Consider the following 26,871-nt stretch of genomic DNA (forward strand, 5'->3'; position numbering starts at 1 on the left):
AAGTATTTTGGTGGCAGCGAGATGTCACTGAAGCTCTGAGCTCCAAAGCTAACACAGATGCAGATTTTTTTCCATCCAGAACCCCAGGAATATGGGTACTGCAAGCTCTCCTTTCTGCAAGATGCTGTGTAGTGTTTCTTCCCCTAACCAGTGAGTCTATTCATGCTCAAACCCACTACCAAGACCTTCTGGTCCAGGGACAGATGTTGAATTTTTGAGGAGCTGAGTATGACCCCTGTTGCATGCCATACTTGTATTGTATTGCTCAGCACACAATAATGCCACAGCTCGTTTGAACTGTGTGCAAAATGCTGGATCCTCGACCTAGTGACATCCTACAACTTCCCATGCTCTTCTGCTTGGCTCTAACCACACAGGAATCCCACTCCTTGCTGGGAGAACAACATTGTTCCCCTATTGACTCATAACAATGAGGTCACTGGGCTGGAAAGACAATGTCACTCAGCAGCCAAGAACCCAGCTGGCTGGTCCTGGTTGTGTCTCATCTCCTATGACAAAACCACATTTGATTTGACTAATTAAAACTGTTGCAGGCTCTGCCTTGACCAGAATGCACATTGTTTTTCATAAACATCGAGTCAGGACAGTTGGCCAACTTATTAGTGAGAGCCTTCTTTTTTCTCCACCTTCACTACTTGCTGTGTAAGCCTATATTCCTTTTCCTAGCAACGGACAAACCATCTCAGAGATATGCCACCATATGTTTCAGAGCCAGATACGTGTTTAAAGGAGGATCTAACGCCATCAAGACATTCCATCCAGAGCCCATTCTGCTCTAACATGAGCCAGCTCAAACCATTTTAGGATGGCCAGTCAGTATTGCCATCCAGCTTTTGTTGGACACACAGTATTTTGGTGTCCCTGCTTTTGAGTTTGATGTTGCACCTCAACCCATGGCACTGGGGTGCTTCCATGCCCCATATACCCTGCGCAGGACAATTTGCCTGGCCCATGCACCTCGTGGATGGACCAACTTCAACCCAGAACTCGCTGCAGACAAAGGATATATTTCTATTCGCTTATGAGTCATCTTTTCATCTTTCCCTTTATGCACTTTTTGGGTGGTAAAGGCACAGTACCCACACATAAGCAGGGAAATGCCCAAGCACTGTGCCAGCAATCTGTGCATCCACCATAAACCTCAGCGTCCCTCCAGTGCAGTGCTGGGTCCAGGGGCTGCAGCCTTCACTGCTTCATAAACAGAGGTTTCTGAACGCTTGAGACCAGTGGGCACTTGTGCTCTCATCATTTCTTGCTCTTACTGCCATTCTGAGTAAGATCCCGTAGATACTGAATAAAAATGCCCTCAGAGACTTCTCAGAATAAATACTGTTTAGTGCTGCCAGGTTGTGATTTCCATTAAAGCCCCATTTTTTATTTTTTTTTCCTGTCCCCAATGCAATTGTCTGAAATCAGATTTATCTTTTTTTTGCTGCCCAGGCCCAGCTGAGCAGGAATGCTGGGTGTATGTTTACCTCGACTGCTGTCCCAGCCCTAAAGCACAGCAGCCGCTTCTTTTGAAGAACACACAAAGCAAGGAAGAGAAGCCATTGTTTGGGAGGAAGTTGAACTATAATGTAATAGACTCTCATGGGAATTAGTATTATTAATTATTTGTATTGCTGTGGCACCCAACCAAGATTGGGGCCCCGGTAAGCAAGGTGTTAGACTGGCCTGTAAAGGAAGACAGCTCCTTCAAATCAAATCCATCTGTTTTTGTGTGTAGGGATGGGGAAAGTGAGGAAGGGATAGATTAAATGTGTCACCAGGGTTATTTTGGAGAGCTGTGGCTGAGCAAGAATGAGCAGTGCATCATTCTTAGAAGAGCATCCTTCCTCTCTGGAGGGGAAATGGTTAAGGCTCATCTGCTTTCCTGCCCACAGCAGCAAAGAGAGCATTGCATAACAAATATGCTGTGCAGAAGAATTCTCCATCACGAAAGTACTGAAAAAGGTCATCTCTCACTGTTTGCATCTTTCATCAGTGATTCCTGTGATCGTGTGTTTTATGTTAAGGACGGGAAGAGCAGGAGCTGTTGAGTTTGAAGAACAAAAGTTCTTCAAGTGGAAACTGAGTCCCAAAACACTTATTAAAAAAAAATAAAAATAAAGGAGCTGACATGGATGTTCTTTTTTCCCTATAAAACTGATTGCTTCTGGATAGTTAAATAATGAGGCAATTATGAATTTGCCAACAATAGAAGTTGATCTGATTATACAGCTTTAAAGCCAGATCGTCACTGGGGCCATTTGGTGGGAAAGCAACTCTGTGCCAGTCAGTCTTTAAATAGTTTTGAATAGGAGGGAGGGTGAGATGTGTCCTTCCCTTCCTAGGTTCTCCCCACTTAAAGAATAGTCCCAAGCCTCCTGCCAAGAGCGTCGTGTCCAGCCGTTGCCCAAAGTCTCCTCTTGCATGCGCAGCTATACAAATGTATGAACATGCATACGTATATGCGTGTGTATACATAGAGCTCCAAATGATCCGGGAAGACCCCACCCAGAGGGAGTTGTGGGTGGGAGCTGAAGAAAAAAGGTGGGACCTGAAATAGCACGGACACACAAAGGATCACAAGGAAATGTGGAGCCCTCCTTGTGACGCTAACAGGAAATCTCCAGGCTGCTGGTTCCGTAACCCTGGCTTGCCAAGGTCATGGAGGGGATTGAACACAGCAGAGGGACTGATCCTGATGTCCAGCTCTGCTCCTCTACAAAAAGCACTGGGAGAGACCCACAGCGAGGTTGGATGGGGCCGTCGGCATCCTGATCTAGTGCTTGATCTAGCAGTCTGCAACCTGGTCTGAGGCATGGGTTGAACTAGGTGATCTTTGAGGTCCCTTCCAACCTAAGTCATTCTATGATTTTGTGTGGTGGCAGCTTTAATGTGGGTGAAGGTTTGCAGATACGCCATGAAGTGTTTGTGGAGGAACCCATCCCCAGCACAGTCAAAAAATGCAGCAAAAGCAGAGGGCATTGAAGAGCTAATGCTTAACTAGAAATCACACAAATTTTTACCAAGGGAAGCTGAGATCTGTGAGGATATCACTGGTGCCTCCTGGAGGTGGCTGCCTACATCACTTGGCATCATCTTCATCTACTTCACATCACAGCACCCTTCACCAACTTCAAGCCTCGATGGACCTCCAGCTCATCACCTTTGTTTCCATCCTGGCTTGGTGGTGGGTGTTGCATGTTGACCCTGAAAAGGTTAAAAATAAAGCTGGTTGGAGCACAGCAGAGCTGAGGGCGTAAATTTGGGCTGATGGCATGACTCACCAGAAACACTGGGCGCACAAAGAAGGGTGAGGCTGTGGGTCTTATCACAGCCTCCCATCATTCTTCCGCTGGCCATTTTCACTCTCAGGGCGGGCAAGCATCCTCCAAGTCCTGCCCAGAGCAAGGCTCTGCCAGAGGCTTGAAGCCTCTAGGAGGGATTAGAGGCTGTCCTGGGAGGGTGATTCCTGCTGTAAATCTTACGGGAGGAGAGGAGGAAAGGGAAGTACATAGAAGTGCAGACAGCACTTTGCAGTGCTGCAGGGGTGCCATGTGCCAGCACAAACTGACTTCTCCATCACTATCCACACTATATTTCCTTTACATCAGGGCTGCTTGTGGTGAGGCTGAGATTTCCTTGTTCCTCTAGTTTCACAGTTCTTATCCCTAAGGTTGCAGATCAGACCTCCTCTGTGCTGGGCCTCCAGCCTTTCCTGGAGGCTGACATCCTCACTTCTGCAGCATTCATCACTTTGGAAGACCATTGTGGCAAATCCAGACACATAGCCAATGCATGGCACCTGAGTGACATTAGGTGAGAAAACACTTCAGTAGTGCTGGCCAGCTGGCATGGTTTCAGATAGCAGGATAGTAGGGCCAAATCCTACCTCATCTTGCTCAATATGAACCCAAATATGAGCCCAGCCAGCTGGAAAGGAAGGCAAGTCAATGAGTAGGATAGGAAAACCCACCACTGCTGACGTTGGAGCTGGAGAGGAAGGTGCACCCCATCCCTGATGTTTGGTTGGTATTAGTGCCAAATATTGCGTTTGGGGGCTTGCTTCTGTGGAGACCATCACCAGATTTCTCCTAAATTAGCATTCTTAAACTGCATCTTTCCTTCCCCCCCACTGCATTTTGGCTTTCAGGGCTAAGGAGACTTTAATTTGATTTAACCCACCTCATTTTGGCTAAATGGAATGAAGGTTGATTTAAAGCTGAACAAGAGTGGCCACCTGGTGGGTTGTGTGCACTTTGATTAATCCACTCTGGAATCATGCCTTCTTTTAATTTTAGATTAATTTTCCTGAGTACTTTGGTGTAGACAAGCTGTCAGGCTGAATGAAAATCAGTTCCCATCTCACTGGTTCATGTCCTTGCTCCCTCTCAAATTGTCTGTAGTAGTCTTCCACGAAAAACAGGCAGGGATGGTTCAGTTTTCAGGGGTAGAAAGCACAGGGAGGAACTTCTTCTCTATTTCAAAGAATAAAAATGTCCCCTGGCCATCCTCACACAGCCTTCAACCCTCACTGTAAAGGGTTGGTGATGTTGGGTGTTTTTCTAGAGGAGTCAAGTCAGCATTGCCAACCTAGTAGTCTTATCCAGGCTCTTGGTCCTGCAGACCTCAAATGCCTATCCAAATTGAGACAAGTTTAGGCTTTTAATCTTGTTTGTCGTCTTTTTTTTTTTTTTTCAAAAATCAGACTTTTTAGCACTTACAGAATCAAAAGAATCAAAAGAATCGAAACCCAGTTGCTTAGGTTGTAAGGCACCTAAAAGATCAACTGGTTACAAACCGGTTGTGGGTAGGGATGCCACCCAACTGGATCAGAGCTGAAGGGGCTTCTTAGAGACTTAAAGCTCAGGAACTACACAAGAAGAATCCCAAATGTTTTCTGTATAACAAGGTTATGTGTTCTTATGGCATTTTTGTGATTTTCAGTGTCATTTTGATTCATGGCCACTGTTCAGGGCTAAAGGTAGCTGGGCTTTATCCCGCTGCAGAGCAACTGTTGTAGCCCATTACTCAGTGTAAACCTTGAGTTTCTTCCAAAGGCCCTGGGTGACTTCTGCAGAAATAGAGAGCTAAATATACCAGGCTTTATGTCCTTCAGACACTGGCTGCAGGTGGAAAACTCCCCTGCTGAGCTTTGCATGAAGGAGATTGATGCTCCTTTGTTACAGGAGGTCACCTCACTGCCACAAATCTTGCTTCAAAGAAACAAGGCCATCACAGGATGACTCCACTCTGATGGCACAGAGGAGGTATGAGAAGGGCAGGAACATGGCTCTGAGCTTCAGAGCATCCGCCTGGGCTGAGACACGCAGCTTTTTTGGCTCCTGCTCCCAATGTTTCCGCTCCAGCAGCTCCACTACAGCTTCCTCAGCAATGAGGCATTTCTATGTGAGTTGCAAAGGGCCCCCATTTCATTTTGCAGCCTGGGAAAGGTGTGGAGATGGAGCAGATCCTCTTCCAAATCCCAGCAACCCCAGTGGAAAGAGGATGTTCCCAAGCTCAGTGATAATGTTAGGGAGTAGAGTGTGTCTGTGTGTCTGTTTGCCTCCTTGACAACCTTGTGTGAAGGCTTTTCATTTTCCACAGTAGTCTTCCTGTCTGCTTTTGATTGTTTTTTCCTCTTCACTTCCTAGATAGCTACAGCCTGTCCGTGAGAAGAGTCGTGGAGACGCGTGGCCTAAATAGGATGTTCAAAGACATACTCCTAAATAGAATGTGCCATGTGTACTCGTGACAGGCTGAACTGGAGCTTGGTCCACCCTATTGCCTGTGTCTGGAGGTGGCCATACAGATGGCACTACCTGGAATGGACCAGTTGGATCCTCTTGAGTGGAAGATGCCGCTGTCTGATCCCAATTTCACAACAATACCCAGGCCTCAAAGGGAAACTCAGGAGAGGTCCAAGTGTGGTGTGAAGGGCAACTTAATGAGAGTGTTTTTGAGAAAACAGGGGTGCGAATGTGCTGAGATCCTTCTGCTCCACCAATCCGTTGGGCAGTCATTAATTAGCGTGGCAAAGGAATGCATTTCTGCCTCCCAAAATGCAGTGTTTAGAGATGTCAAGGGAGTGAAGAGGAGAGAGGCTGGGATTGCAGGGGAAGAGCAGTGTGTCCAACAGGGAGACATGCCTTTGGATGATCTTTAATATTTGTCATGCTTCCAAATGAAACAGCAGACAAGCTGAGCTGGCTGAAATACTTACAGAAAGAGCTGATGGGGAATTTGTTAATGAGGCATATTTCTCATCAGAAAATGCCAGTTCATCAGAACCTGCATTTCAGGGGCCTGTGTCACAATCCTGGCACTAAAGATGCCTCAGGACACAGGTGGATTTCTTGGTCAAAACCAAGGCAGTTTGTCAGTATTATTGCCTTGATTTCATGGTCACTCACATGCAAGAGCTAATCTGCACCAAATTGCAGGGTTGTATGAATAAAGCCTCACCACATCAGAGTCAGGGAGGTTCCCTGCTGAAAACATGCCTGGTGGTTTTAAACCAGAGTCCAACAATCCTCATTTCTTTCCTGAGCAATGCTTCAGTGCTAATTAGACTCAAACATCAGGTCTCATTGTTAATATTTTGAAATGCAATGCTGTCAAGAACGTTCTGCAGCCATTTTTCTTCTGGCAGGATTTTGGAGAGGATAAAAACCCATGTATCAGCAAATTGGATTGAGAGATGAGTGTCTGAAAGTGCTCTGGCAGCAGCTGTTGGACCTTTCCTCATCTTCTCACCTAGGAAGCCAAGCTACTCTTTGGCCTGGCTGAAAACATTTTGTAATGTTGACAGTGAGATCAGCAGCAAAGCAGGCAGGCAGTGACAGCTTCAAGAAATTTTGATGACAGAATCACAGAGTTGCAAGGGCTGCAAGGGACTTCTGAGGATTGTCAAGTCCAGTCCCCCTGCCAAAGCAGGTTCCCTACAGTGGGTCATACAGGAGAGTGTCCAGATGGGTCTTGAATATCTCCACGATATCTCATGATGTTGAAGATGCATCTTTGCCAAGGGTAAGAGTGATGTGAACGCTAACAGCATCCTTACTATATCCTACACCAAAATCCCAGCACGAAGATTAGAAGGATGATGCTGTTTGGATCCCATCTTGCCCTAAACAAAAAGTTAAAGAGCCCGAGAGCCTCTACACAATCAAAATTAAAAATCCTGACGAAATGACCACTGGCTCTGGTAGCCCAGCTGAATTCCAGGATAAATAACTCTGCACTGTGATACTCTGCCAATCTGGCCACCCTCACAGTTTTAAAAGGAGGTGACAAATTTCCTGTCCACTGCAATGACTATGTGCTGTTCCTGCTCAGACAGGGCTGCATTTTTCCAGGGATAAAACCCTCCTCTTGACCAGGAGCATCCTCACTGGCTTTGGTCCATGCAATCCACTGGCAGCGACCATCCTGGAGCCTCAGCCCCGGCTCTCCCTTTGACAAACACAACCTGTTGCCCCTATTTTATCAAAAAAAAAAGCTGCAAAAGGGGAGGGAAATAGGAACTTCCTAAAGCCTGGCTCATATCCCCTCCTCTTCCCCCGTTGCTGGGTCTCTGCAGCTTTCTCATCCCGCCTTGGGAGGAACAGGAGCCGGCTGGCGCAAGGCTTTGAGCCGGGCTCAGCCCACCGGCATGGGGTGTGTCACCCACCATTTCCTAAGTTATTCTTTTGGGCTTCCTTTTCTCACTATTAATAGATTTTTAGCCAATCTGAGCCATTTCAGAAAGGTGGTCAAGGCGGGGGACGTGTTCCTGAAATAGGAAGCGGGAAGCTGTTGGGAAGGGAATTAATTGAACCAGAGGAGCTGCATGGAGAGGTGGTGGCTTTGGATGGACGGGACATGTCCTTTCACTTTGCGTTTTGCACGGATGTGTTTCCTTTTTTGTTTTGTGCTCCAGCTTGTGGCCTTTCCAACCAAGCTGCTTCCCTCCAAGTTCTTCAGGTTGGATATGAGGAAAATGCTCTTCTCAGAAAGAGTGGTGAGGTATTGGCAAGGCTGCCCAGGGAGGTGGTGGAGTCACCATCCCTGGGCGTGTTCAAGCAAAGGGCAGATGTGGCACTGAGGGACATTGTTAGTGGGCATGGGGATGATGGGTTGGACTTGACAATCTTGGAAGTCTTTTCTAACCTTGATGATGCCATGATTCTGTGTTTTTCCCCAAAATACCATCTTCTGTGACATGGTTATAATCACTTATGCATCACTTTGTGGCATGGTTGGTGATGGTTTCTGACAGATGAAAATTGTCACTCTCGATTGATCGTGCAATGAGTTGCATTGGCAAAAGGCACCACACTTTTCCCTTCATATTTTAGGTCATTTTTCATATCCTAACCAAGCATTCCAATAGCAGCCCCATCCAGAAGCACTCGGGTCTGAGTCCTCCTCCCTTGGGGACAAGCAAGTTGATCTTCTCAGCTAGCAATAATAGAAAGTTCTCATCCCTCCGGGGCTGTCCCCATCATGAATACACCATATCACCAACACAGTCATGGGATGCATATGCGGAAATGAAATCATGTTTTCTCAGTGTACTCATTTCCTCTAGGCCATTTGGCCACCGTGCACATTGATGCATGTGAGGAAAACTTGCACTTTCCTCCTGTGGGAAGACATCAGGTAGATTTCTATTGCCCAGCACAGAAATGCAAGGTTTTGTGGGTTTTTTTTTTCAGAGGCATTTAGAAGAGGAGAGGTGTAACCTCATAGCAAACAGCTTTGCTAGTTTTCCTTAAAACGAAGAATTGATGGTGGTCCAAAAATGTGAAATCAAATAATCATCCTTCCCCTGTCAAAATGCAGCCAGGAAGGTCAGGGGCAGGTAGGTATTTCTCCTGCCTTGTTTACAATGAAGATGAAGGACCCCAGCTGAAACTCAAGTGAACTTTCCTTCAGGCTGCTGGGTGGGATCCCATGCTGTTAAGGGGTGTGCTAGCTTAGAGAACTTCTCCTCCATCCTCTTTCTCTCTCTTAATACGCATTAAATCCTTTTATCTCTGGGGCTCATGGTGTGAAAGGATCATTCTTTTCCTGCAGAAGGACATACTATATTTCTTTTGTGACCAATCTTCATGCTGAAGGGGTGCTGAGCATAATCCTGTCCTGTCTGCCTTTTGTTGCTGTCACCCTGTGGTTGCAGGGATTTTCTCTCTTCTGTTTCAATCAAATCCTATTCATTTCTTCTGCTGAGGACAGTCATCAGGCAGCACTGGCCACTAGCCCAGACAAATGGGCTTATTACCAGTTATTACCCCTGGATCCAACACAGAAATTTGGAACAAGTGAGGAGGAAGAGAGAAAAAATAGTGCTTAGAAGTCTGAAAGAGATACAAGGCATGTGGAAGGAAAACTGTGCCTCATGGACTTGCATGCTTTTGCTGCTTGTTGTGTATTTATTTCTACTTGGAGATTGATATTTGCTAGGCTTCTGAAAGACTTGAAGCAGATACCTGGACAAACAGGTATTAAGCCGTGGGCAGTAAAACTGCAGAAAGCTCTGCAGCCCAAGAACCACAGCAGCATATGGCACCATATGTAACTGCAGTGAGAAAACAATTTAATTTAATGCAACAGGAGAGCAAAGGTAAATTTCACTGACAGATGAAGACCCAAAATAGGACAGATGTGAGGGTGTTTCAGGGGAGGTTCAGGCTGGGTATTATCTTCTCTGAAAGACTGGTTGGGCACTGACAGAGGCTGCCCTGGGAGGTGGTGGAGTCCCCATCCCTGGAGGTGTTCAAGGAAGGGGCAGATGTGGCACTGGGGGATGTGATTAGTGAGCTCTATTGGTTGGACTACGTGATCTTAGTTGTCTTTTCCAACCTTAATGATTCTGTGATTCTATGATAATATGAGCCTGGAAGGAGGGTCTCACTCAGCTGTAGCTGTGGAAGATACAGCAGCAGCCCAGATGAGCTAATGTGGAGGTTAGTATGGAAATGGTACTCTCAGGTCAAGTTTGGGGTGGGAGATCTTTCACAAAGGGATTTCCAGTGTCCATTTGCTTCTGGGACAGGGATGGGTTATGAAAAGGAAGTAGCATTAGTGGGAGATTTCCTCCACCTTCCTTCCGACCCTTTCTTTATTTACAGCTCTTTTATATTTTATCTTTAGAGTATGGGTGTTTTTTCCCTTTGTCATCAAAGCGTCTGTCAGGCTTTTACAGCCTTATTTATGGGATAGATCATTTTGTATCTTAACTGGATGCCTGATCTCCAGCTTAGAATCATAGAATCATAAGGGTTGGAAAAGATCTCTAAGGTCATCTAATCCAACCATCAACCCATTCCCATCATGCACACTAACCATGTCCCTCAGTGACACATCTCCTCACCTCTTGAGCACCTCCAGGAATGGTGACTCCATGCGTTCCCTCATCAGCCTTTCCCAATGCTTCACCATTCCTTCTGAGAATCAATTTTTTCAAAATCTCCAACCAGCAATGGTGTTTTGCTTCCTTTGCTCTTTTTCTCTTAAAGATGGTGGTCAGTCTAATGGAGAATATGACTTCTCTCTGTAAATGGTCTTTACCTGCAGATGTGGTGGGAATGTTTCCTTACAAGCCCAGGTTTTCCTAAAACAATTCATGCTGCTAGTTTGCTCAGCTCACATCGTAAAGGTGTTTTCGGAATGGCTGCTCCTGGTGGCTTGGCTTGGCAGGGTCCATTCAGATTAGATTTTCCCAGTGATATGAATCTCAAAAATTTGAGCTTCCATCAGATCTTGGACACATAACCAGTGCCAATAAACAGGCCATGGAAGAGAAGATGCCTTATCAGCATGCCAACACAGAGCAATGAAGCAGGTCTCTGGAGAGCAGCATCCAACCTTGCAAGTTTCCTGCTTTGGGCAGTTGGGAACAATATACAAGGAGGGGCATGGGGGAAAAAATAGCCCTCTTTTGTACTGTTGTCAAATGGAAGAAACGCCCCAGAATCAGTTGGTTTCTTTACTGCAGACAAATGCACTGATGAAATGACTCAGTGGAATCTGCATTTTCTGAAAGGTGGAAAATTGGTCGAAACTTTCCTGGAGTGAAATTGTGCAGGTGCCCAGAAATGGCAGATCCATGTGCAGCGGGGGAATATTATCTCTGTGGCAATTGATGGAGCTTCTGCTGTGATTACAAACAGAAAAACAGACCTGAATTTTATATCATAGTGAATATACCACGTTTCAGTGTTGCAGGATGTTGCTGCTGTTGGAGACTTGTCTTCTGTTAGGCAAACTGTCCTTCAGAGTGTGCCCCTCAGAAACACCTTCATAATTTTAGAATTTAAATTACTCTTCAGAAATTAACTGCAGATCTCATTCTGTATCATGGATAGCCCTCTTTGCATAGAGAACAAGTTTTGTACCCACCAAGGTAATGTCAGCTCTCGGTAAAGTTCTTTATAGCTTTCCTCAAAGAGTATGAAGTAATGATAAAAATAGCATTTTTATGTGATGTTTCAGGATGTACAAATGCGAGTTAACGGCTTTTTATAACTAAAAAAAAAAACAACAATAAGCTAAGCAAACAAGTAGTTGTAATTTGCAACGGACAGCTGATGTGAACATCCTTGAAATTAAAATTACGCAATTTTCCAAGTAAATGCATTTTGTATTCAACTGCAAGATCTATCTAGAGTTGACCCACTCTTTCAGAATGAGTAGAATAAATATGCTTTTCATAGATCTCCTAGCTCTTCCTTCTCATCCTCTGCTCTGTTTTGCACTGGATGCACTGATATCAGAATGTGTCACTCAGCGAGAATTTAGAAGGCATGAGTCAAACCCTGAGTTAATGACTTGTGGGTTCTGGTCAGCATTTGTTTCTGCAAATCATAGAATCATAGATATTTAAAATACCTGTTTTGGGTGGAAACCGAGGGAAGTGTCCATAATTCAAAGTTTATCTTGGCCTTTCTGCTTTTGCCTAGGTGTCAGCTCTGAAGATAATGATACGACCACAGCGAGCTCAGGAGAAACTAAGCAGATCACCACTGCTACAGTCACCACCAGCACGGTGCAAGAGAGCAGCTCTACAAGCAAACTAAAAAGCACATCTCCCACCACTGTGATGTCCTCCACTGCAGCTCAAGGGACAGCCACTGCAAGCAAACCACATAGCTCTTCAGCACCATCCATCCCACCATCATCAGTCACCGCCACCCAGAGGATCAGCACTACAATCTCACAAGGAATCACACCATCCACTCCTACATCGACACACACCTCAGCTCAAACCACCAAGACCCCAGACAGATCAGACCCATCACATGTCTTAGAGACATCAACCACTGCATCTCAGCAGGTCAGCTCTTCAGCCATCTCCATGACCCCAACAACCACCTCTGCTGCCACCTCCAGTGCTACACAGCAGATGAGCCCTCCAGACAGCTCAAGAACCTCACTCACCAAACCCAGTGCAAGTCCTACTTCCACTCAAGTGACCAGCCCTTCATCCACCTTAGTATCGACTGTCTCAGTGTCTCCACACAGTGGAAGCCCTGCTTCGGACAGCACTGTGTCAAGCTCTGGAGTCTCAACAAGCAGCCCTGTAGTCAAGGACAGCAGTGTCTCTTCTACTATATCTGCTACCAACCAGCATCACCCTTCTACTGCTTCTCCAGTCCAGAAATGTGAATTTACTACCCCTCGTAGTGGATCCGTGTCCTCTACCAGCAGTAAAACCTCTCTGTCTCCACCATCTGGCACCACAAAGAAGGCCACGGTCATAACCACCATGACAACTGCTAAAGCAGGTATCAGAAGATTAAAACCGTGATTTCTTGGGTTGGGGAGCTCTTTGGTGGTCTTTTCCTTTGGGTACTCCATCCACCTCCCTGTCATTATGAGTTACTAATGCCTTGTCCCATTTTAGGACTGTCCAGCATAGCTTTTTCCATGACCACCAGTTGTTTATGTCCCTGTTGCCATCAGTGGAGACTGAGTCAACAAAATTCAAGGCATGGATCATCTGACGAAACACTTTCAGATGGAGCAAGCTGTGCCCCAACCAGCTGACTGCAGTGACTCGATCTCCACTGACTGCAAAAGGGAGCGATGGGTTCAGAAGTAGTGTGACATTGTAGAGTTGACAGCACCTCAGATGCTGAATGCAGAAGATCCCTAATACAGCTGACAGCTTGGTGGGCATGTACAGAAAATAAGCTTTAGATGACTAACGAGATTTTGTGGTTAAACTCTGAGTCTGTAACCTCTAAGAACTCGGAGCAGTTGGTAGGATATTCATTGCTGCTGCAGGGGTTTTGGCTGCTGACTTTGTACTAGCGTCCACGTGGTGTTTTGGATCTAGCTGAACACCACTGATATGCTTTTTCTATACCTCCAGAGCTTTAGGGTGTTATGTTAGTCCACAAGTGTCTTGGTAAGGCACACTTCAGACTTCCCTTTGGTATTTTGTCCTGTAGCATTTACAGGGAGGCAGCCCCACTGTGGGAGTGTGGAACTTTCAGACTTAGGTGGGATTGCGAGTTGAGCTCATCTGGCTGCACACAGAAGCTTGTGATGGCATTAAAACCCTTCATTATCCTCCTGTGGAGAATATATAGTTGACCCAGTTTCCTGTTACCTGCCACTCAAAAAACCCCATCTCCCTCAGCTCTCCAGATCCTCCTTGTTGCCAGCACCACCAAATGGGTCATGGCCTCAAAGCAACATCTTCTTTGACTTCCAAGCCATGTTTCAAGTGTTTTAGCAGACAAGGATAGGTGAAATGACTGTCTTCGTACAGAATACCTCAAGTTGGGTATGAGAAAAAATTTCTTCTCAGAAAGAGTGGTGGGGCATTGGCACAGGCTGCCTAAGAAGGTGATGGAGTCACTCCCTGGAGGTGCTCAGGAAACATGGAGATGTGGTACTGAGAGGCATGGGTTAGTGAGCATGGTGGGGATGGGTTGATGGTTGGTCTTCACAACCTTAGTGGTCTTTCCAACCTTAATGACTCTACGATTCCATGATTCTTTGATTCTTTCCTCTCAGGCTCCATAGAATGGTTCTGCATTATAGCATGAACTATGAAATTATATTGATTGAAATTTGACCTCAAGCAGTGAGCATAGAAAGGTTAAGAATCTTTGCATTCCACAATCAGGTGGGAGAATGCATCACAAATACCACATTTTTGAAATTTATCCACTCCTAGAGCCTCCAGAAGGTGTGCAGGGAGAAAAGTGTCCCTCATCTTTGCTGTAGTAAAGGCAGGACTCCCAAAAACAGAGGGGCTGTAAACAGGATGTAGGATTTTAATTCTCTTTGTCACCATTTAAGGATCAGTTATGAAGAGAAGGATGCAAATCCTTAAACAGATCTGGGAAGCCAGAGGCTGCTGTTTTCCTTGCACTATTCCCATTGCACAAGAAATCATAAAATGCTGTAGCAATCAAGAGCACTACAGACTCAACTCTGTTAGCTGGGTTCAGCCTCCCACCAATGGAGCTGTGTCAGCTGTATCCTTTCTACTGTCTCATTGACTGTCTGCTTTTTTTTTTTTTTCCCCTGTATATTGGAGACCCAGCATACACAAGCCAAGGAGACAGATCTGTGACACACAAACCTGGTGTTACTGCTGAGAGCCCCACCAGTGCATCAAAGCCAGCACCAACCCTTGGAGACCAGATGGAGAGCAAGAGGCCTGATCAGCCACATGTGAATATGTCTTTCCAAAATGAGGTAATGTGACCTACGGAAAGGTGGGCACTTCCTAATGTCCAAAACAAAGCTAAAAAGGGCACTGAGTCTTCCTGAATGGACTCTGATGAGTTGGGAGCACGATCAGGCTGTTCCCTGGAGAGCGGTGGCGAGGCACATCTGTGCAAATAGTCTTTTTTTGGGTGGGATCTTGTAGCAGGGAGCTGCATTTTATCCCCAGATCATACTAATTTTTAGCTGGAATTGCATGTAGATGTAAAACTGCAGCTCATCTCACTGGATGTGCCTGTTTCAGAGAGAGATCTGTCTTAGGAAACAGAAGGTAGCAAAATAAGAATGGGTAAAGCCTTCTTTCACATAGCTTTCCAGAGACATGGAAGACGGGAGGTGAAAAGAGCTCTGGGTGCTGAATAGGGAAGAACAGAAATTTGGGAAGAGAAGGAGTGTAGTGGAGGGCAGGATTTGCCTCGGGGTGGACTTGGACGTGATGAGAGGGCAAAGACTGCAATTCAGCATAAACCCCACATGGATAATAAAACCAGAAAATGGCTTGGGAAGGGCAGGGGAGTCTAAAAATGCAAGCCAGGATAATGAAAGATCCCAGTTCTAGGGGGGGGAGAGAAAGGGATTCTGTTCCTAAATGTTCGTTATTTGTAGGGTGGAACTGCATCATGGCTCACTTGCATGGATCTTCCTCTCGCCCACACTAATTTCCAGTTTGTACTGCAAATGCTAAACCTGCTTTGGGAAGCATATTAGCAAATACACTCCAGGCAACCCTTTGAGTTACCCAGGTGAACTCTTATCACACAGAAATGGTTGAGTGGTGGAACACAGGGCCTGATTTATTTTGATAAAGCAGATTAGAGCTTTGGTTGAGTTGCCTTATAGTTGTATCAGTGGTGGACTGTCCTTCAGCCTACAGCAGTGATCTGACAGTTGCTTTTCTTCTGTCTTTCCAGGTGATCTGTGAAGACAAGATACAAGAGACGTGGCCCATCATAAATCTGAAAGAAGCAAAAATTTGTGTAAGTATGGGTTCCTTTTGTTTTCTTCTGCAGGGCAAGCAGCTGAGGCTGCTGACAGATCAGCTTATAACCTGCAGCACTCTAAGCATGTGAGCCTGCAGAGATGACACTTAATTGCTTCAAAATATGTAAACACTTAGGGGATATAAAATGACCAATGCAAACCTACATCCAGCAGTATCTCTCAGTGAGAGATGTGACCAGAGCAGATGTCCATGTCTTGTTCAAGGGGAGGGACTCACTCAGCCAAGTCTCAGAGAAGAGAATGAGAAGTTCTAGAAGGTGAAACCATCGCTCTTCAAAAGCTAACGGGGAAGCTCTGCCTTTGACTTCAGAGGGTCCAGAAGTTCATCCCCAAACCCCAAAGCATTTGAGGGTGGCTTGAGCTGCAGAGCAACTGGGAAGCACAGCAGCCAGGATGCTGGGGCTTGATTAGTTCTTTGATACTAAATCAGCTCTCAGAAAATCTGAAGATAATCAAAAAGTTCCTTTTCATTTGTTTCAAACCCTCTGTGGGAGCAGCGAGTGGTTAAATGTAGTTCCAAGGTTAGGGAAAGGCAAACCCAACCCAAGAGCAGACACCAAGACTCCTTATCCTGGAGGCTGTCCACATTCACTGCTGGCTTTTCTGATGAATACCCACCTGCAAAAGTATTCTTGTGGGAACGATGGGTTTACTGTAATAGGTGGGATTCGACGGAATGATTAGATGGCATTTTTGAGTAGGCTGAAATTTTAGCTTTATGGTAAAGAGTGAGGGCAAATGCCAGATCTTGACTTCTCAGAAGGAGTGTTGAGGCATTGGCACAGGCTGCCCAGGGAGGTGGTGGAGTCACCATCCCTGGAGGTGTGCATGAAAAGGGCAGATGTGACACTGAGGGACATTGTTAGTGGGCATGGTGGGGGATGGGTTGATGGTTGATCTTAGTCTTTCCAGCTATAATGATTTTATGGTGATGCACCAGTAAGCTATGGGGTTAATGGACATCACAGCTTGGCATTCTCCATGCTTGCTGGTGAGCCAGCAAGTCTGCTGCACTGCTTTCCTTTGGTTCCTCTGGGTGTAATAACCATCAGAAATGGTGTTAGTAGTAAATGCTGATTGCCTCTTGAAACAGCTGCTGAAGGACTGCAAGGGTGCATCCTCCCATAGCATCCTTCTCTGCTGCCAAAATACCTCCCACCCATCCATTTCTCATTCAGCAAATTTGTGAAAGCTCTGCTACATTTTGTGCCTCCCAAGCTGAGCAGATATCAGAAATGGCACTATCTGGCTTCCCTGCTTTGTTGGCCCAGTAAACGGGTCTGTAACCAAAGCTTGACAGCAAAGTGAAAGAATCCTTTGCATTTTGCAGCCCGTGGGAAAACAGGAAAATGTGCACTATAAGGAGAAGTGTTCCAGAAATGGCTCAAATCCTGGTCTGTAAGATCGAGCCAGCACTGGGAGTGCACTGTGCTGAAAGCTCGGCTCCATGAGGAGCTGAGCAAAGTGAGGGCAATGCAGGGGTTGGGGATGTGTCCATGTCATACCTGGCAGAAAAGGAGGCATTGCAGACCTCCCCTATGCCCCTGTGGCATCTGCAGTGGGGCAAGGAGGGACCCTGGCAAAAGCCTGGGAATCACAGCTCTGCACCATGGTTTCTCCAGCTGCAATAAGTTCAGAAATAATTCAAAATAATCATAGAATGTTCCAAGTTGGAAGAGACCCACACCGACCATTGAGTCCAACTCTTGGCTCCACACAGCAGCGCCCAAAATCCATACCCTGTGTCGGAAGGCACTGTTCAAATGCTCCTTGAGCTCCAGCAGCTCAGAGCATGTGCTCTGCCTTGGGGAGCAGATACACTGCAGTTGAGCAGAAATTCGTTTATGGGTTGGTTGCTTCCCAGCATCCTTCCTCTTCAGGTGATGCTTTTAACCAGTGCTGAACATTTTGGTCCAGGTTGCTCCACACTCCCTGTTACCCTTTCTTGTTTCTTTCCTGACAGCAGGATCTTAACGAGTTTCCTAATGAGACTCATTAGCTCCATGCCTTGTTTTACATAGATGATATTTCCAGTGTTGAGCTCGTGTCATAGAATCATAGAATTGTTTGAATTGGAAGTGACCCTTAAGGATCATCTTGTCCAAATCCTCTGCAATGAACAGGGATACCTACAGCTTGATCAGGCTGTTCAGAGCCTCATCCAGCCTGATCCTGAATATCTCCAGGGATGGGGCATCTGCCATATCTCTGGGCAACCTGTTCCAGTGCTTCACTGCTCTTACTGTAAAAAAAATCTGCAGCTGGCTTTTTGTTGGCTGCTTGGGTGCCCTGTTCCTCATCTCAATCCATTAGATGGAGTAGGAGGTGACAGTGCTGGAGGTGACTGGAGATGGTGATCGGCTCCAGCTGAGCCACACAACCCTATGGGAACCTTGCAGGGAGCTCACAGACTCCTCCATCACATTCCCAAGCTGGGATGTGCCCAGTGAGTGGATTTGGAGAATGCTGGGAACACAGAAGCCACTGTGAGACCTCCCAAAATCTATCTTCCACCTCCAGGCTGGGGACAACAGGACAAATCCCCAAGCCACTGAGGCTCCAAGTGAGGTCATGCCCCAGCTGTCGGGACAGGTTTGTTGACACAAGTGCCATTACCTCACTCAGGGATGTTGGTTTTAGGTCCCTGCCAGTGTGGGAACCGGATCTGCACTGCTCGGCAGTGCCTCTCAACTCCAGCCAAGGAATGTGAGTGTCTCCAGAATGGAGAGAGCGTGGGGCTGGGGCATCCCTATGGCTTGCTGTGGCCCCTTGCCATGCTCTGAGCTGGGAAAGGGCAAATCCCTTGCAGTCAGCCTATGGAGGGGCTTAACATCCAGCAGTGTGGTGCTTGTCGCCCTTTGAATGCAGGAGTTTGAGCCCTCCCAGCTCAAAAAAAAAAAAAAGAGCATTGTAAATGTCTTATGTGTAGGGTGGTGGGAGGAGTGATGGGGTGCTCAGGTGCAGGGGAAAGACAGAAAAGCCCCAGAGAATACAGCTGCAGGGAGGCAGCAGACGGTTTTAAGGCTGGTGCCAAAGAGAAAGTACAGGGAATGGGGAACTGCAGGATGTGCATAGTGTAGGAGCACAACCCAGCGTCCAGAGACACACAAAACACTGCTCCCAGTGAGCTTAGTCCTCTTCTCCCTCTCCTGCTGCCTCATCCTGACACTTGCAGCTTTTTCCCAATGCTGCTGGGTTTCCAGCTGGATCAATGCAGGAGGAAAGAAGTTTTTCCCCCACAGAGCCAAAGGGCAGGGAGGGTTAGCTGCAGTTCCCAGGATGGTTGGGGTTTGCTCCTTCTGGAAGCTTGTTTCAGAAGTAGTAAGGTGTGCATGGATAATTGCAGCATGCAGGATATTTGCATGCAGGATCTGTGCACACAGTCCTTGCATGTGTTGGACATACACACAAAGGATCTCTGCATATAGGACCTGTGCATGCAGTCCTGTGCATGCAGGATGTGTTTGCACATCACAACTATGCATGCAATGCCTGCATATGCAGAATCTCTCATACAGTTTCTCTGCTTGTCTGACCTGTGCACACAGGATTTGTGCATGTAGGAGCTGTGCATGCATGACCTGTGCATGCAAGAAGCCATGCATGCACACAGAAGCTATGCATGCTATTGTACAGCTCCTGTGCAGGATCTGTGCGTGCAGGCACCTGAGCATTTACACCTACTTTATTGAGCTTCTAGCTGTTGGAGGACATTGAACAGGTGCAGAGAACCTCAGGATCATCCCACTGGGGCTGTGGACTCCATTCACCCCTCCACCTTCATCCCTCCAGTACTTCCCCAGGCTCACCTCTCCAGGGATGGTCTTATTTCTACAGAAACAAAATCCTTTCTCTTGTCTCCATAGGCAAAACTGAACTATGAAGGGCAGAAATGCAGGTGGTGGGAGGGCTGCAGATGCCCTTAGGGCATGGCAGCTCCATCCCATTCCCATTGCAGCCTCAGCCTCCACACCCCACTTCCCCTAGGGACCTGCTATTCCTGGAACACCAAAAGCTGCGGCTCTCAGATAAGGGCCCCATAAAGGAACAGCAGCCAAGAGCTCGGCTTTTTGTAAAGAAACAACTTTTGAACTTTTCCTGTTCCCTGGGAAGGCCAGCAGCAAGCGGATAGGGAGGGGGGTGGCCACAGCATCCTATGTTGGGATCTCAAGTAGTGCCACGGGGGGTGATTTAGACTGGACATGAAGAAGAATTTTTCTTCATGGAGAGTGCTCACACACTGGGATGGATCTGCCCAGGAAAGCAGGCATTCTTGGATGTGGCACTAAGGAACATGATATTCTGATGGGACTCTCTTAGTCAAGTTGATGGTTGGACTTGATGGTCTTGAAGATCTTTTCCTTCCTAAATGATGCTATGATTCCCAGCTACCCTGGGGAAGGGATATGATGCTTTGGGGTGCTGGGTGTGGGCAGCAGTGCCAACCCCCTGTTGTCACCACAGGATGACTGGAAGAATGACAGTGCCAATGAGTCCTTCTTCGAGTTCTTCTGCTCAGAAAAACGGCACGCATTCGACAGCAAGAGGGACAGGTGCACGGTGACACTGGCCTCCTCCAATCCTCATCGCTGGTCTGTGCACCCTGTTGTGCATCGTGAGTATGGGCCCATGTCCAGCCCAGTGGGGTAGGGTGGGACGAGAGCTGGGGACACATTATGATACCAGGTGGAGGTCCAGTGAGGTCTACCGGAGGTTGGGTGGGGGTCACCTTTCCTTGGGTTGCCTCTTCTCACTGGATCAAGCTTGGACATTTCTCCCATGGCTCCTTTGGAGAGATCTCCAGGAACAACTTTGGTCATCAGGGCTGTCCCCTGGCCAAAGAGGTCCCAGCTCCTTGGATTGCTTTAGAGAGCCATGAAGGCTTGGCTCCACGCCCACACAGCTCTGTCTGCCTCTTCCATTGAGCAGGAGCTGGTGCCACACCTTTTCCATCTCCACTTGTGTCTTCCCCCAGGCCTTCTGGACCCTGAAGCAGTCTTTGAAGTGCTGAAAGAAAAGAGGAATGAGTTACAGAAGGTAAGAAGGTCCCCAAGATCAACATGGGGGATGTCTTCACAGAGGGGTTGCATGGGGTGGCTATCCTTCCCATCCAGAGAGCCCTCCTTGGAGCCTGACCTACTCCTCCCCTGACAGCTTGGCATCACCAATGTCACCTACCTCAACCGGGAGATGGAGGAGGAGATCAAGGATCAATTCAGCACGCCCCTCATTATCACCATTGTCACTCTGGCTGGCTCCTTGCTGCTCGTCGCAGCCATCTACGGCTGCTGTCACCAACGTTTCTCCCAAAAGAAGAGCCAGGTATGGTGGGAGTTGGGTGGGGTGAGCATCCCAAAACCTCCTTATCCCAGAGAAGATGAAGACGATCAGGTCTTCACCTCACCAGAGGTCCTGGCTCACTGTGCTGGCACCACCTTTGAGTTTTACTCAAGGGATTCGGTGCAGCATCACAGTGTAATGATGCTGAGTTCTGCAGATGCTTTAAAGGGGCAATGGTTGCCCTTCTGGGGTATTGACAGAGCATCAGCCACGGTGCAAATCAGGAGAGTGAGGAGCAGGTGGTGCACGGGTGCAGCAGTGAGCAGCAGCTATCCCTTCTGCCTCCAGGCCAGCTGAGCCACATCTTTGGGTCACAGAGTACTTTTGAGGCTTCCTCAGCCCAAATCCTACCTTCAAAGCCATCCATTCTTCCCCTTCGCCCCCCAGAAATACCCAAAATATTTTTCACAAAAATGAATGTGGCACAAAGGAACGTGGTTTAGCAATGGGACTTGGTAGGTTAGGTTGGTGATCTCGAAGGTCTTTTCTAGCCTAGATGATTCTATGAAAAATGCCTTTGGGAGCCAAGGAGGACATCATCGACACCACGTGCTGCAGTCCTGGAGGAGCAGGCAGCAACGTGATGCTCTTGGTCCATAGTGTTCATAGAGCAGAAAGAAATTGGGTATTTTTAGTGACTGGGATGCATGTCTCTGCGGAGCAGAGGGACAGGTACGAGTAGCCACTGGCCATAGAGATAGAGAACAAAACTGTAGCAAGCAGTTTCTTTGGTACATCGATGGCCTCTTGCCTGAGCATAGGAAAAGATCTTTTTCTGACCAATTACAAAAGTGTTTTAGGAAGTCAAAAGCATTTCTCCATTTTGTGTTTGATTTTGGACGTTTTCTTCCTCTTTTTGTTTGTTTTCCTCCTGCTTCTTTTCAAGAATGACTTGAAAGTTTTGTTCTGTTTTGTTTTCTCTCTTTTTTTTTTTTTTTTTTTCCTTTTATTTTTCTCCCTTCCCCTTTTTAAACCCCCTCCCACCCCCCACTCTTGTTTCACCTGGGAAATAACCAGCACATCCACCCTGATCTCCCCGGGTTTGATGATGGACGTGCCATCCTGATCTTTAATGTGAGTGCAACGAAACGCAGGGAGCAGACGGGTGGGCGCCGCATCCATTACCCCCTTTCAGCTCTCCCCCCTCCGCAGTGGCCAGCAGCTTTCAACAGGACTAAAGCCTACTAAAGCTTGGGAGCTTCCCACCACTTCGCTGCACGTGCCGTGCTGCAGGGGGGAGAAAGAGCTGCCCCAGCATCCCTCTATACCAGGGGGGCTGTACCAGCATCCTCCCACTCCTCGAAGGCTCCAGTGACCCCTCTGCTTCTGAGCATCCCTCTGGCTCCGCCGTCCCCTCCTGCAGTGCCTGCTAGCTCCCAGCCCTGCGGTTCTGCTGCTCCATCCTTTTCCTTCTCCCCCTTCCAAGGATTTCCTCCCACACCCAGCTCCCAGCATTTGTTAGGAGCAGTTAAATAAATCAACTGTAAAGCCAGGAGGATGTTCGTAGGAATGCAAACAGAGAGCCCTAGGAAAAGGGACAACGTAGGAGTGCAGCTCCTCTATAAATCACTGTGGGGTGGGAATGAGTCGCTGCAGTGAATGCAACATTGGGATGAGGTAGGGATGCTGATGACGCTGGAAATGAAAAGGGAGCCTCTGTGGGGCTGAGGTGCAGCTTGGAATAGCGTGGCTCTGAGCACCAGGCTATTCATTGCCTGATTCACCACTCTCCACAGGAGTGGGGATGGCCCAGCCACAAGTGTGCATTGGGATATGGATGGATGGATAAATGGAAACTGGTTTCTAACAGGAGCTCCAGGATTGGGCATAGAGTTGATGCTGATCTGGAATAAGTGGGCCAGCAGAATCTGCAAGCTGGGAGCTGCCAAGGGCTGAAGAGGAGAGTAAAAATCAAGCAGTTAAAGAGAAACAAGGGTGCAGAGGGGGAGCTGGGGAGGCAGAAATAGGAATGCAGAGTTGAGGCAAGCCAAGGATGCTCTGCCTTTGGTGCCAGCCTCCTCCCAGGGGGTGAATGTGGGGACACAACCCCATGAACAGACAACTGAGAGGTTTTCTGCACATCTCTGGCTCCTCCTTCCTCTTCCCACCATCAGCAGTTTCTGTCTCCATCCAGCTCCATGCTCCCACCTTGCTGACTGCAACCTCAAACTCAGCATGGAGTCTCTCTCTATATATAGTTTTAAACATCTATACATGTTGCAGCCTTGTCAGGCTGGGAGGTGATGAATGCTGCACATATGGCATAGCCAAGCTCTTCCTTATTGGGGTTTTTGGGTTTTCTTTCCTCACAGCAGCGCCTGACAGAGGAGCTACAGACAATGGAGAATGGCTACCATGATAACCCCACACTGGAGGTGATGGAAACGGGCTCTGAAATGCAGGAGAAGAAGGTGAACCTTAATGGGGAGTTGGGGGACAGCTGGATCGTTCCTCTTGACACCATCATGAAGGAGGACCTAGAGGAAGAGGAGGACACGCATTTATAGGGTGCAGGATTTGAGCAAGCAAAAAACAACCCCCCGAAACACCTAATCCCTTTCCCTAAAAAAACAGAAAACAAACATGACCCTCCCATACACATACACAATTCTGAAAGAAGGCAGAATTCCCAACAAACCCCAGAAAACCCCTTGTGAGCTAATCACAGCCACCACACGGGGTGAAGGATGGAAGAGAAGGACAGAAGAAGACACCTCCGTGGCACATCACCAACACAACACAGTGGTCACATGCAGTCCAGCAGCTCTGTCACCCATGGGTGCTCCTGGGGACGTGTCCAGCAGATTGGCCAATATGCTTTGCTTTGCTGCTCTGCTGCGTCCAAACAGAGATGCTTGAGGCTTTCTAGCAGCAGGGATGCTGTATCCCTCGCATTCCCAATCTGAGTGCATCCTCCAGCTTCCAAGTGACTCAAAAAGTAAAAAGAAAAGTAATTAGGATGGGAGAGGGAGCACAGCTACTGATAGCAAATTGGCACCTGGCAGTTAGAGCTAGAAAAATCCTGTAGTCCATGCTGTTTAATCATCATCCTCCCCTACAGCTCCCTTGTAAAACACCCAGGGACTGAGCAGAAAGAGCAGGAACACTCCATTTCCTCCTTTCTTATCCACTTTCCATCCTCACCCAACTGCTGTTTAAAAATGCACACTGGCCACACTTCATGGCATAAGCAAATGCATGCATCCAGGCATGGCTGGACTGGGGGTGTTGAGGCCAAATCCCACACTGCCTTTATCAGCCCCACAAAGAAGTGGGGCAGGTTCTGGTTACAGACCAGGAGAGGTGAAGGGAATAGTGCAGCACCTTCCAATGAGAAGGAGAGGACAAGGTGCCACTCCTTGACTTTGTATCTCCAAGGAAGTGTTTAATGAGACAAAGACCAACCGAACGCTGTTGGTGGTTTTGGTTGTAAAGGAGCCCAGCTGTAACACAGACCAGTTCTATGGTTGCATTTACCTGTAGAAGCATCTGATCACCTTCCAGTAGTGATGCAGCACACCCGTTTTCTCCTGAGGCAGGTGCTGATGTCTACAGCGATGTTTCGTTCTGGCAGGGAATTCTGTGCTCGTGTTCTCTTGTGCTAACTACAGAAATGATACAAGAGCAGCAAAGGTGTGAGCCAGGTAGCTTGGCTGCAGTCAGAGTTTTCCATCTGTTCAGCCCTTGGTGTTTCCTCTCCGTGAGGTTGGTGATCTCCATCCTCATCCTCAAGGTTTTCTTCTTCAGAAGTACTTAAAATAGCAGGGATCTGTGAAGAAGCCTCCAGCAAGGCTTGTACGGAACTTCGGTCTCCTGTCAAGGTCTCCCTTTGTGGGAAATCTTCAAAGGGGAAAAAAATAGGAGCAGAAAATGGCTGGACCAAGACTATTTGTGGTTTTCCCCTTCCTGCCACAGTTCCTCAGTGGCTCTAGAAGGAGAGTTTCACAGCAGGCGGTCTGGCATGGAAGGGACCTGAAGTCCCTTGGGTGAGGGCGCCTCCTGGATCTCATACATCATCACAGCATGCTGAGGTTGGAACAAACCTCTTGGTCCATCTGGTCTAATCCCTGAACCAGAAGGGACACCCAGAGCTCTGCCCAGGACCACATCCAGGTGGGTTTGAAGATCTCCAAGAAGGGAGAAATGCCGACATTGAGGTGCTGTGCAGCAAATCTGCAGTGGTCCGGGAGAGGAGCTCCAGGTCAGTGCAATGGAGGAGGCATTCCCAAGGCTGTCCCAGAAGATGGGCAAAGATAAAGAGGTGAGGAGAAATGACAACATTGGCAAAACTCTGCTCTAATCCATCAGAATTGCTCACAAATAGAGTGGTCAGAGCAGCTTGCTCAGCCCCAGGACAGAAGCTGGAAGATGATTGATTTTCTCCTATGGGCCAGCTATTTTCCTTCTCTCCCACACTGAAGGACGTAGTTGAAAGTGTTCAAGCCTAACTATTTTTGTATGTAAATATTACTGCTATTCATCAGCAATGTATTCCGCACACTTCACTTATCTGTGCACTGCACTACGGGGAAGCAATTTTAGAGGGGGAAAATAAAAAAAAAAAAGATTAAAAAAAAAGATTAAAAAAGCTAAAGGCCTGTCTGGTAGGGGATTGCAACTCAACGTATAGCAGGAGAACATCTGATGAAGCTGCTTGGATAACCCCATGCTGCTGCATGTCAGCATCATGTTAACGTTGGCAAATTGGTCTTGGGGTGGGCAGCAGCATGTTCAGCCTTAAGGAATAACTCTAGTTGTAATGCTTTTGGAAGCATGTTGCTTCCCAGCTGTCCAGGATGGGTCTTTGGATTCATATTTCTGTCCTTAGCATAAAATAAAAGCAGTACGTGCCTAAGATCCCCTTCCAGTGAAGAGATGCCAAAGTGCTTTAATGAATCAGGTCCAAAGACTTTCCCAGAGAGCCCTACGAAGGCTTGAGATCAAGTAACCTTAAATCTTTCAGAGCAGAGACTGCTGGAGATATTAACTGCTCAGCAAGTGCTTACGGTGATTTATATTTGAATAGGAATTGTACATTTATTTATTTTTCCAGACACCATATTTTTAAACCACTAATATTTTATAGTAGATTTTCCTTCCCCTATTTAAAGAACTATTTCCTTGGGAAAAAAAATAAATAATAAAGTTTTTATGTTGATAACATTCTTTTGCAAAAAAAAAAATTAAAAAATGAAAGATCAGGTAGGAAATGCAGCATCTTCAGCCTTAATACTTCCCTTCATAGACCTGTAGCCATAACTGTTAGACCAAAAAGAAGGATTTACCCATGCATTTCCTCCCTGGCCCTCTCTCCTTCCCCTCGCTCCTCTTCCCCAAAATAGCTTTAACACCCAATATGCTGTACAAGGACTATTACTCTTACCTTTTGGTAAGACTTTTGTAAGCAGTTCAGATGTTCTTGCAAGAGACTTTTCTATTTGCAGATTCACAAGGAGCATGTAAATACTTTAGGACCATTTATCTCCCACTCACAGTGCCATGACCCAACTGAGCAGGTTGATGCTGTGACTTGCCTACAGCCGAAGATAATAACCCACAATGGGCTGCAGAAGGAGAACCTATTTCCCAAGGCAGCTATCCATTGAACCTTGCAAATATTGTAGAGCTCTCATGTACTGTATAGCAGCATCTCTCGTGGGGACAGGAGTCTGATTTACACTGGAATTTAATGAGGAAAACTGGATTGTAGAGATTATTCTTGCATTTTCCTACAAATATATTTTGAAAGCATCATGTATTTCTGTCAATAAACATTCGTATGTAAAAGATTGA

General features: G+C 47.0%; 1 protein-coding gene across 1 annotated transcript in view; it reads left to right on the top strand.

Moving 5' to 3' along the window:
• The window catches only part of PODXL (podocalyxin like), a 40,501-nt gene extending 13,630 nt beyond the window's left edge, over window positions 1-26,871 (top strand). Inside the window, exons 2-9 of the mRNA XM_031609724.2 lie at window positions 11,952-12,776; window positions 14,546-14,706; window positions 15,648-15,713; window positions 20,203-20,353; window positions 20,714-20,775; window positions 20,893-21,060; window positions 22,096-22,152; window positions 23,391-26,871. Coding sequence (XP_031465584.2) covers window positions 11,952-12,776; window positions 14,546-14,706; window positions 15,648-15,713; window positions 20,203-20,353; window positions 20,714-20,775; window positions 20,893-21,060; window positions 22,096-22,152; window positions 23,391-23,585 — 1,685 coding nt within the window. The 3' untranslated portion in view covers window positions 23,586-26,871. The remainder of the gene's footprint in view (window positions 1-11,951; window positions 12,777-14,545; window positions 14,707-15,647; window positions 15,714-20,202; window positions 20,354-20,713; window positions 20,776-20,892; window positions 21,061-22,095; window positions 22,153-23,390) is intronic.

Source organism: Phasianus colchicus, chromosome 1, assembly GCF_987193195.1.
Source record: "Phasianus colchicus chromosome 1, bPhaCol1.hap1.1, whole genome shotgun sequence".
NCBI classification, from domain to species: Eukaryota; Metazoa; Chordata; class Aves; order Galliformes; family Phasianidae; genus Phasianus; species Phasianus colchicus.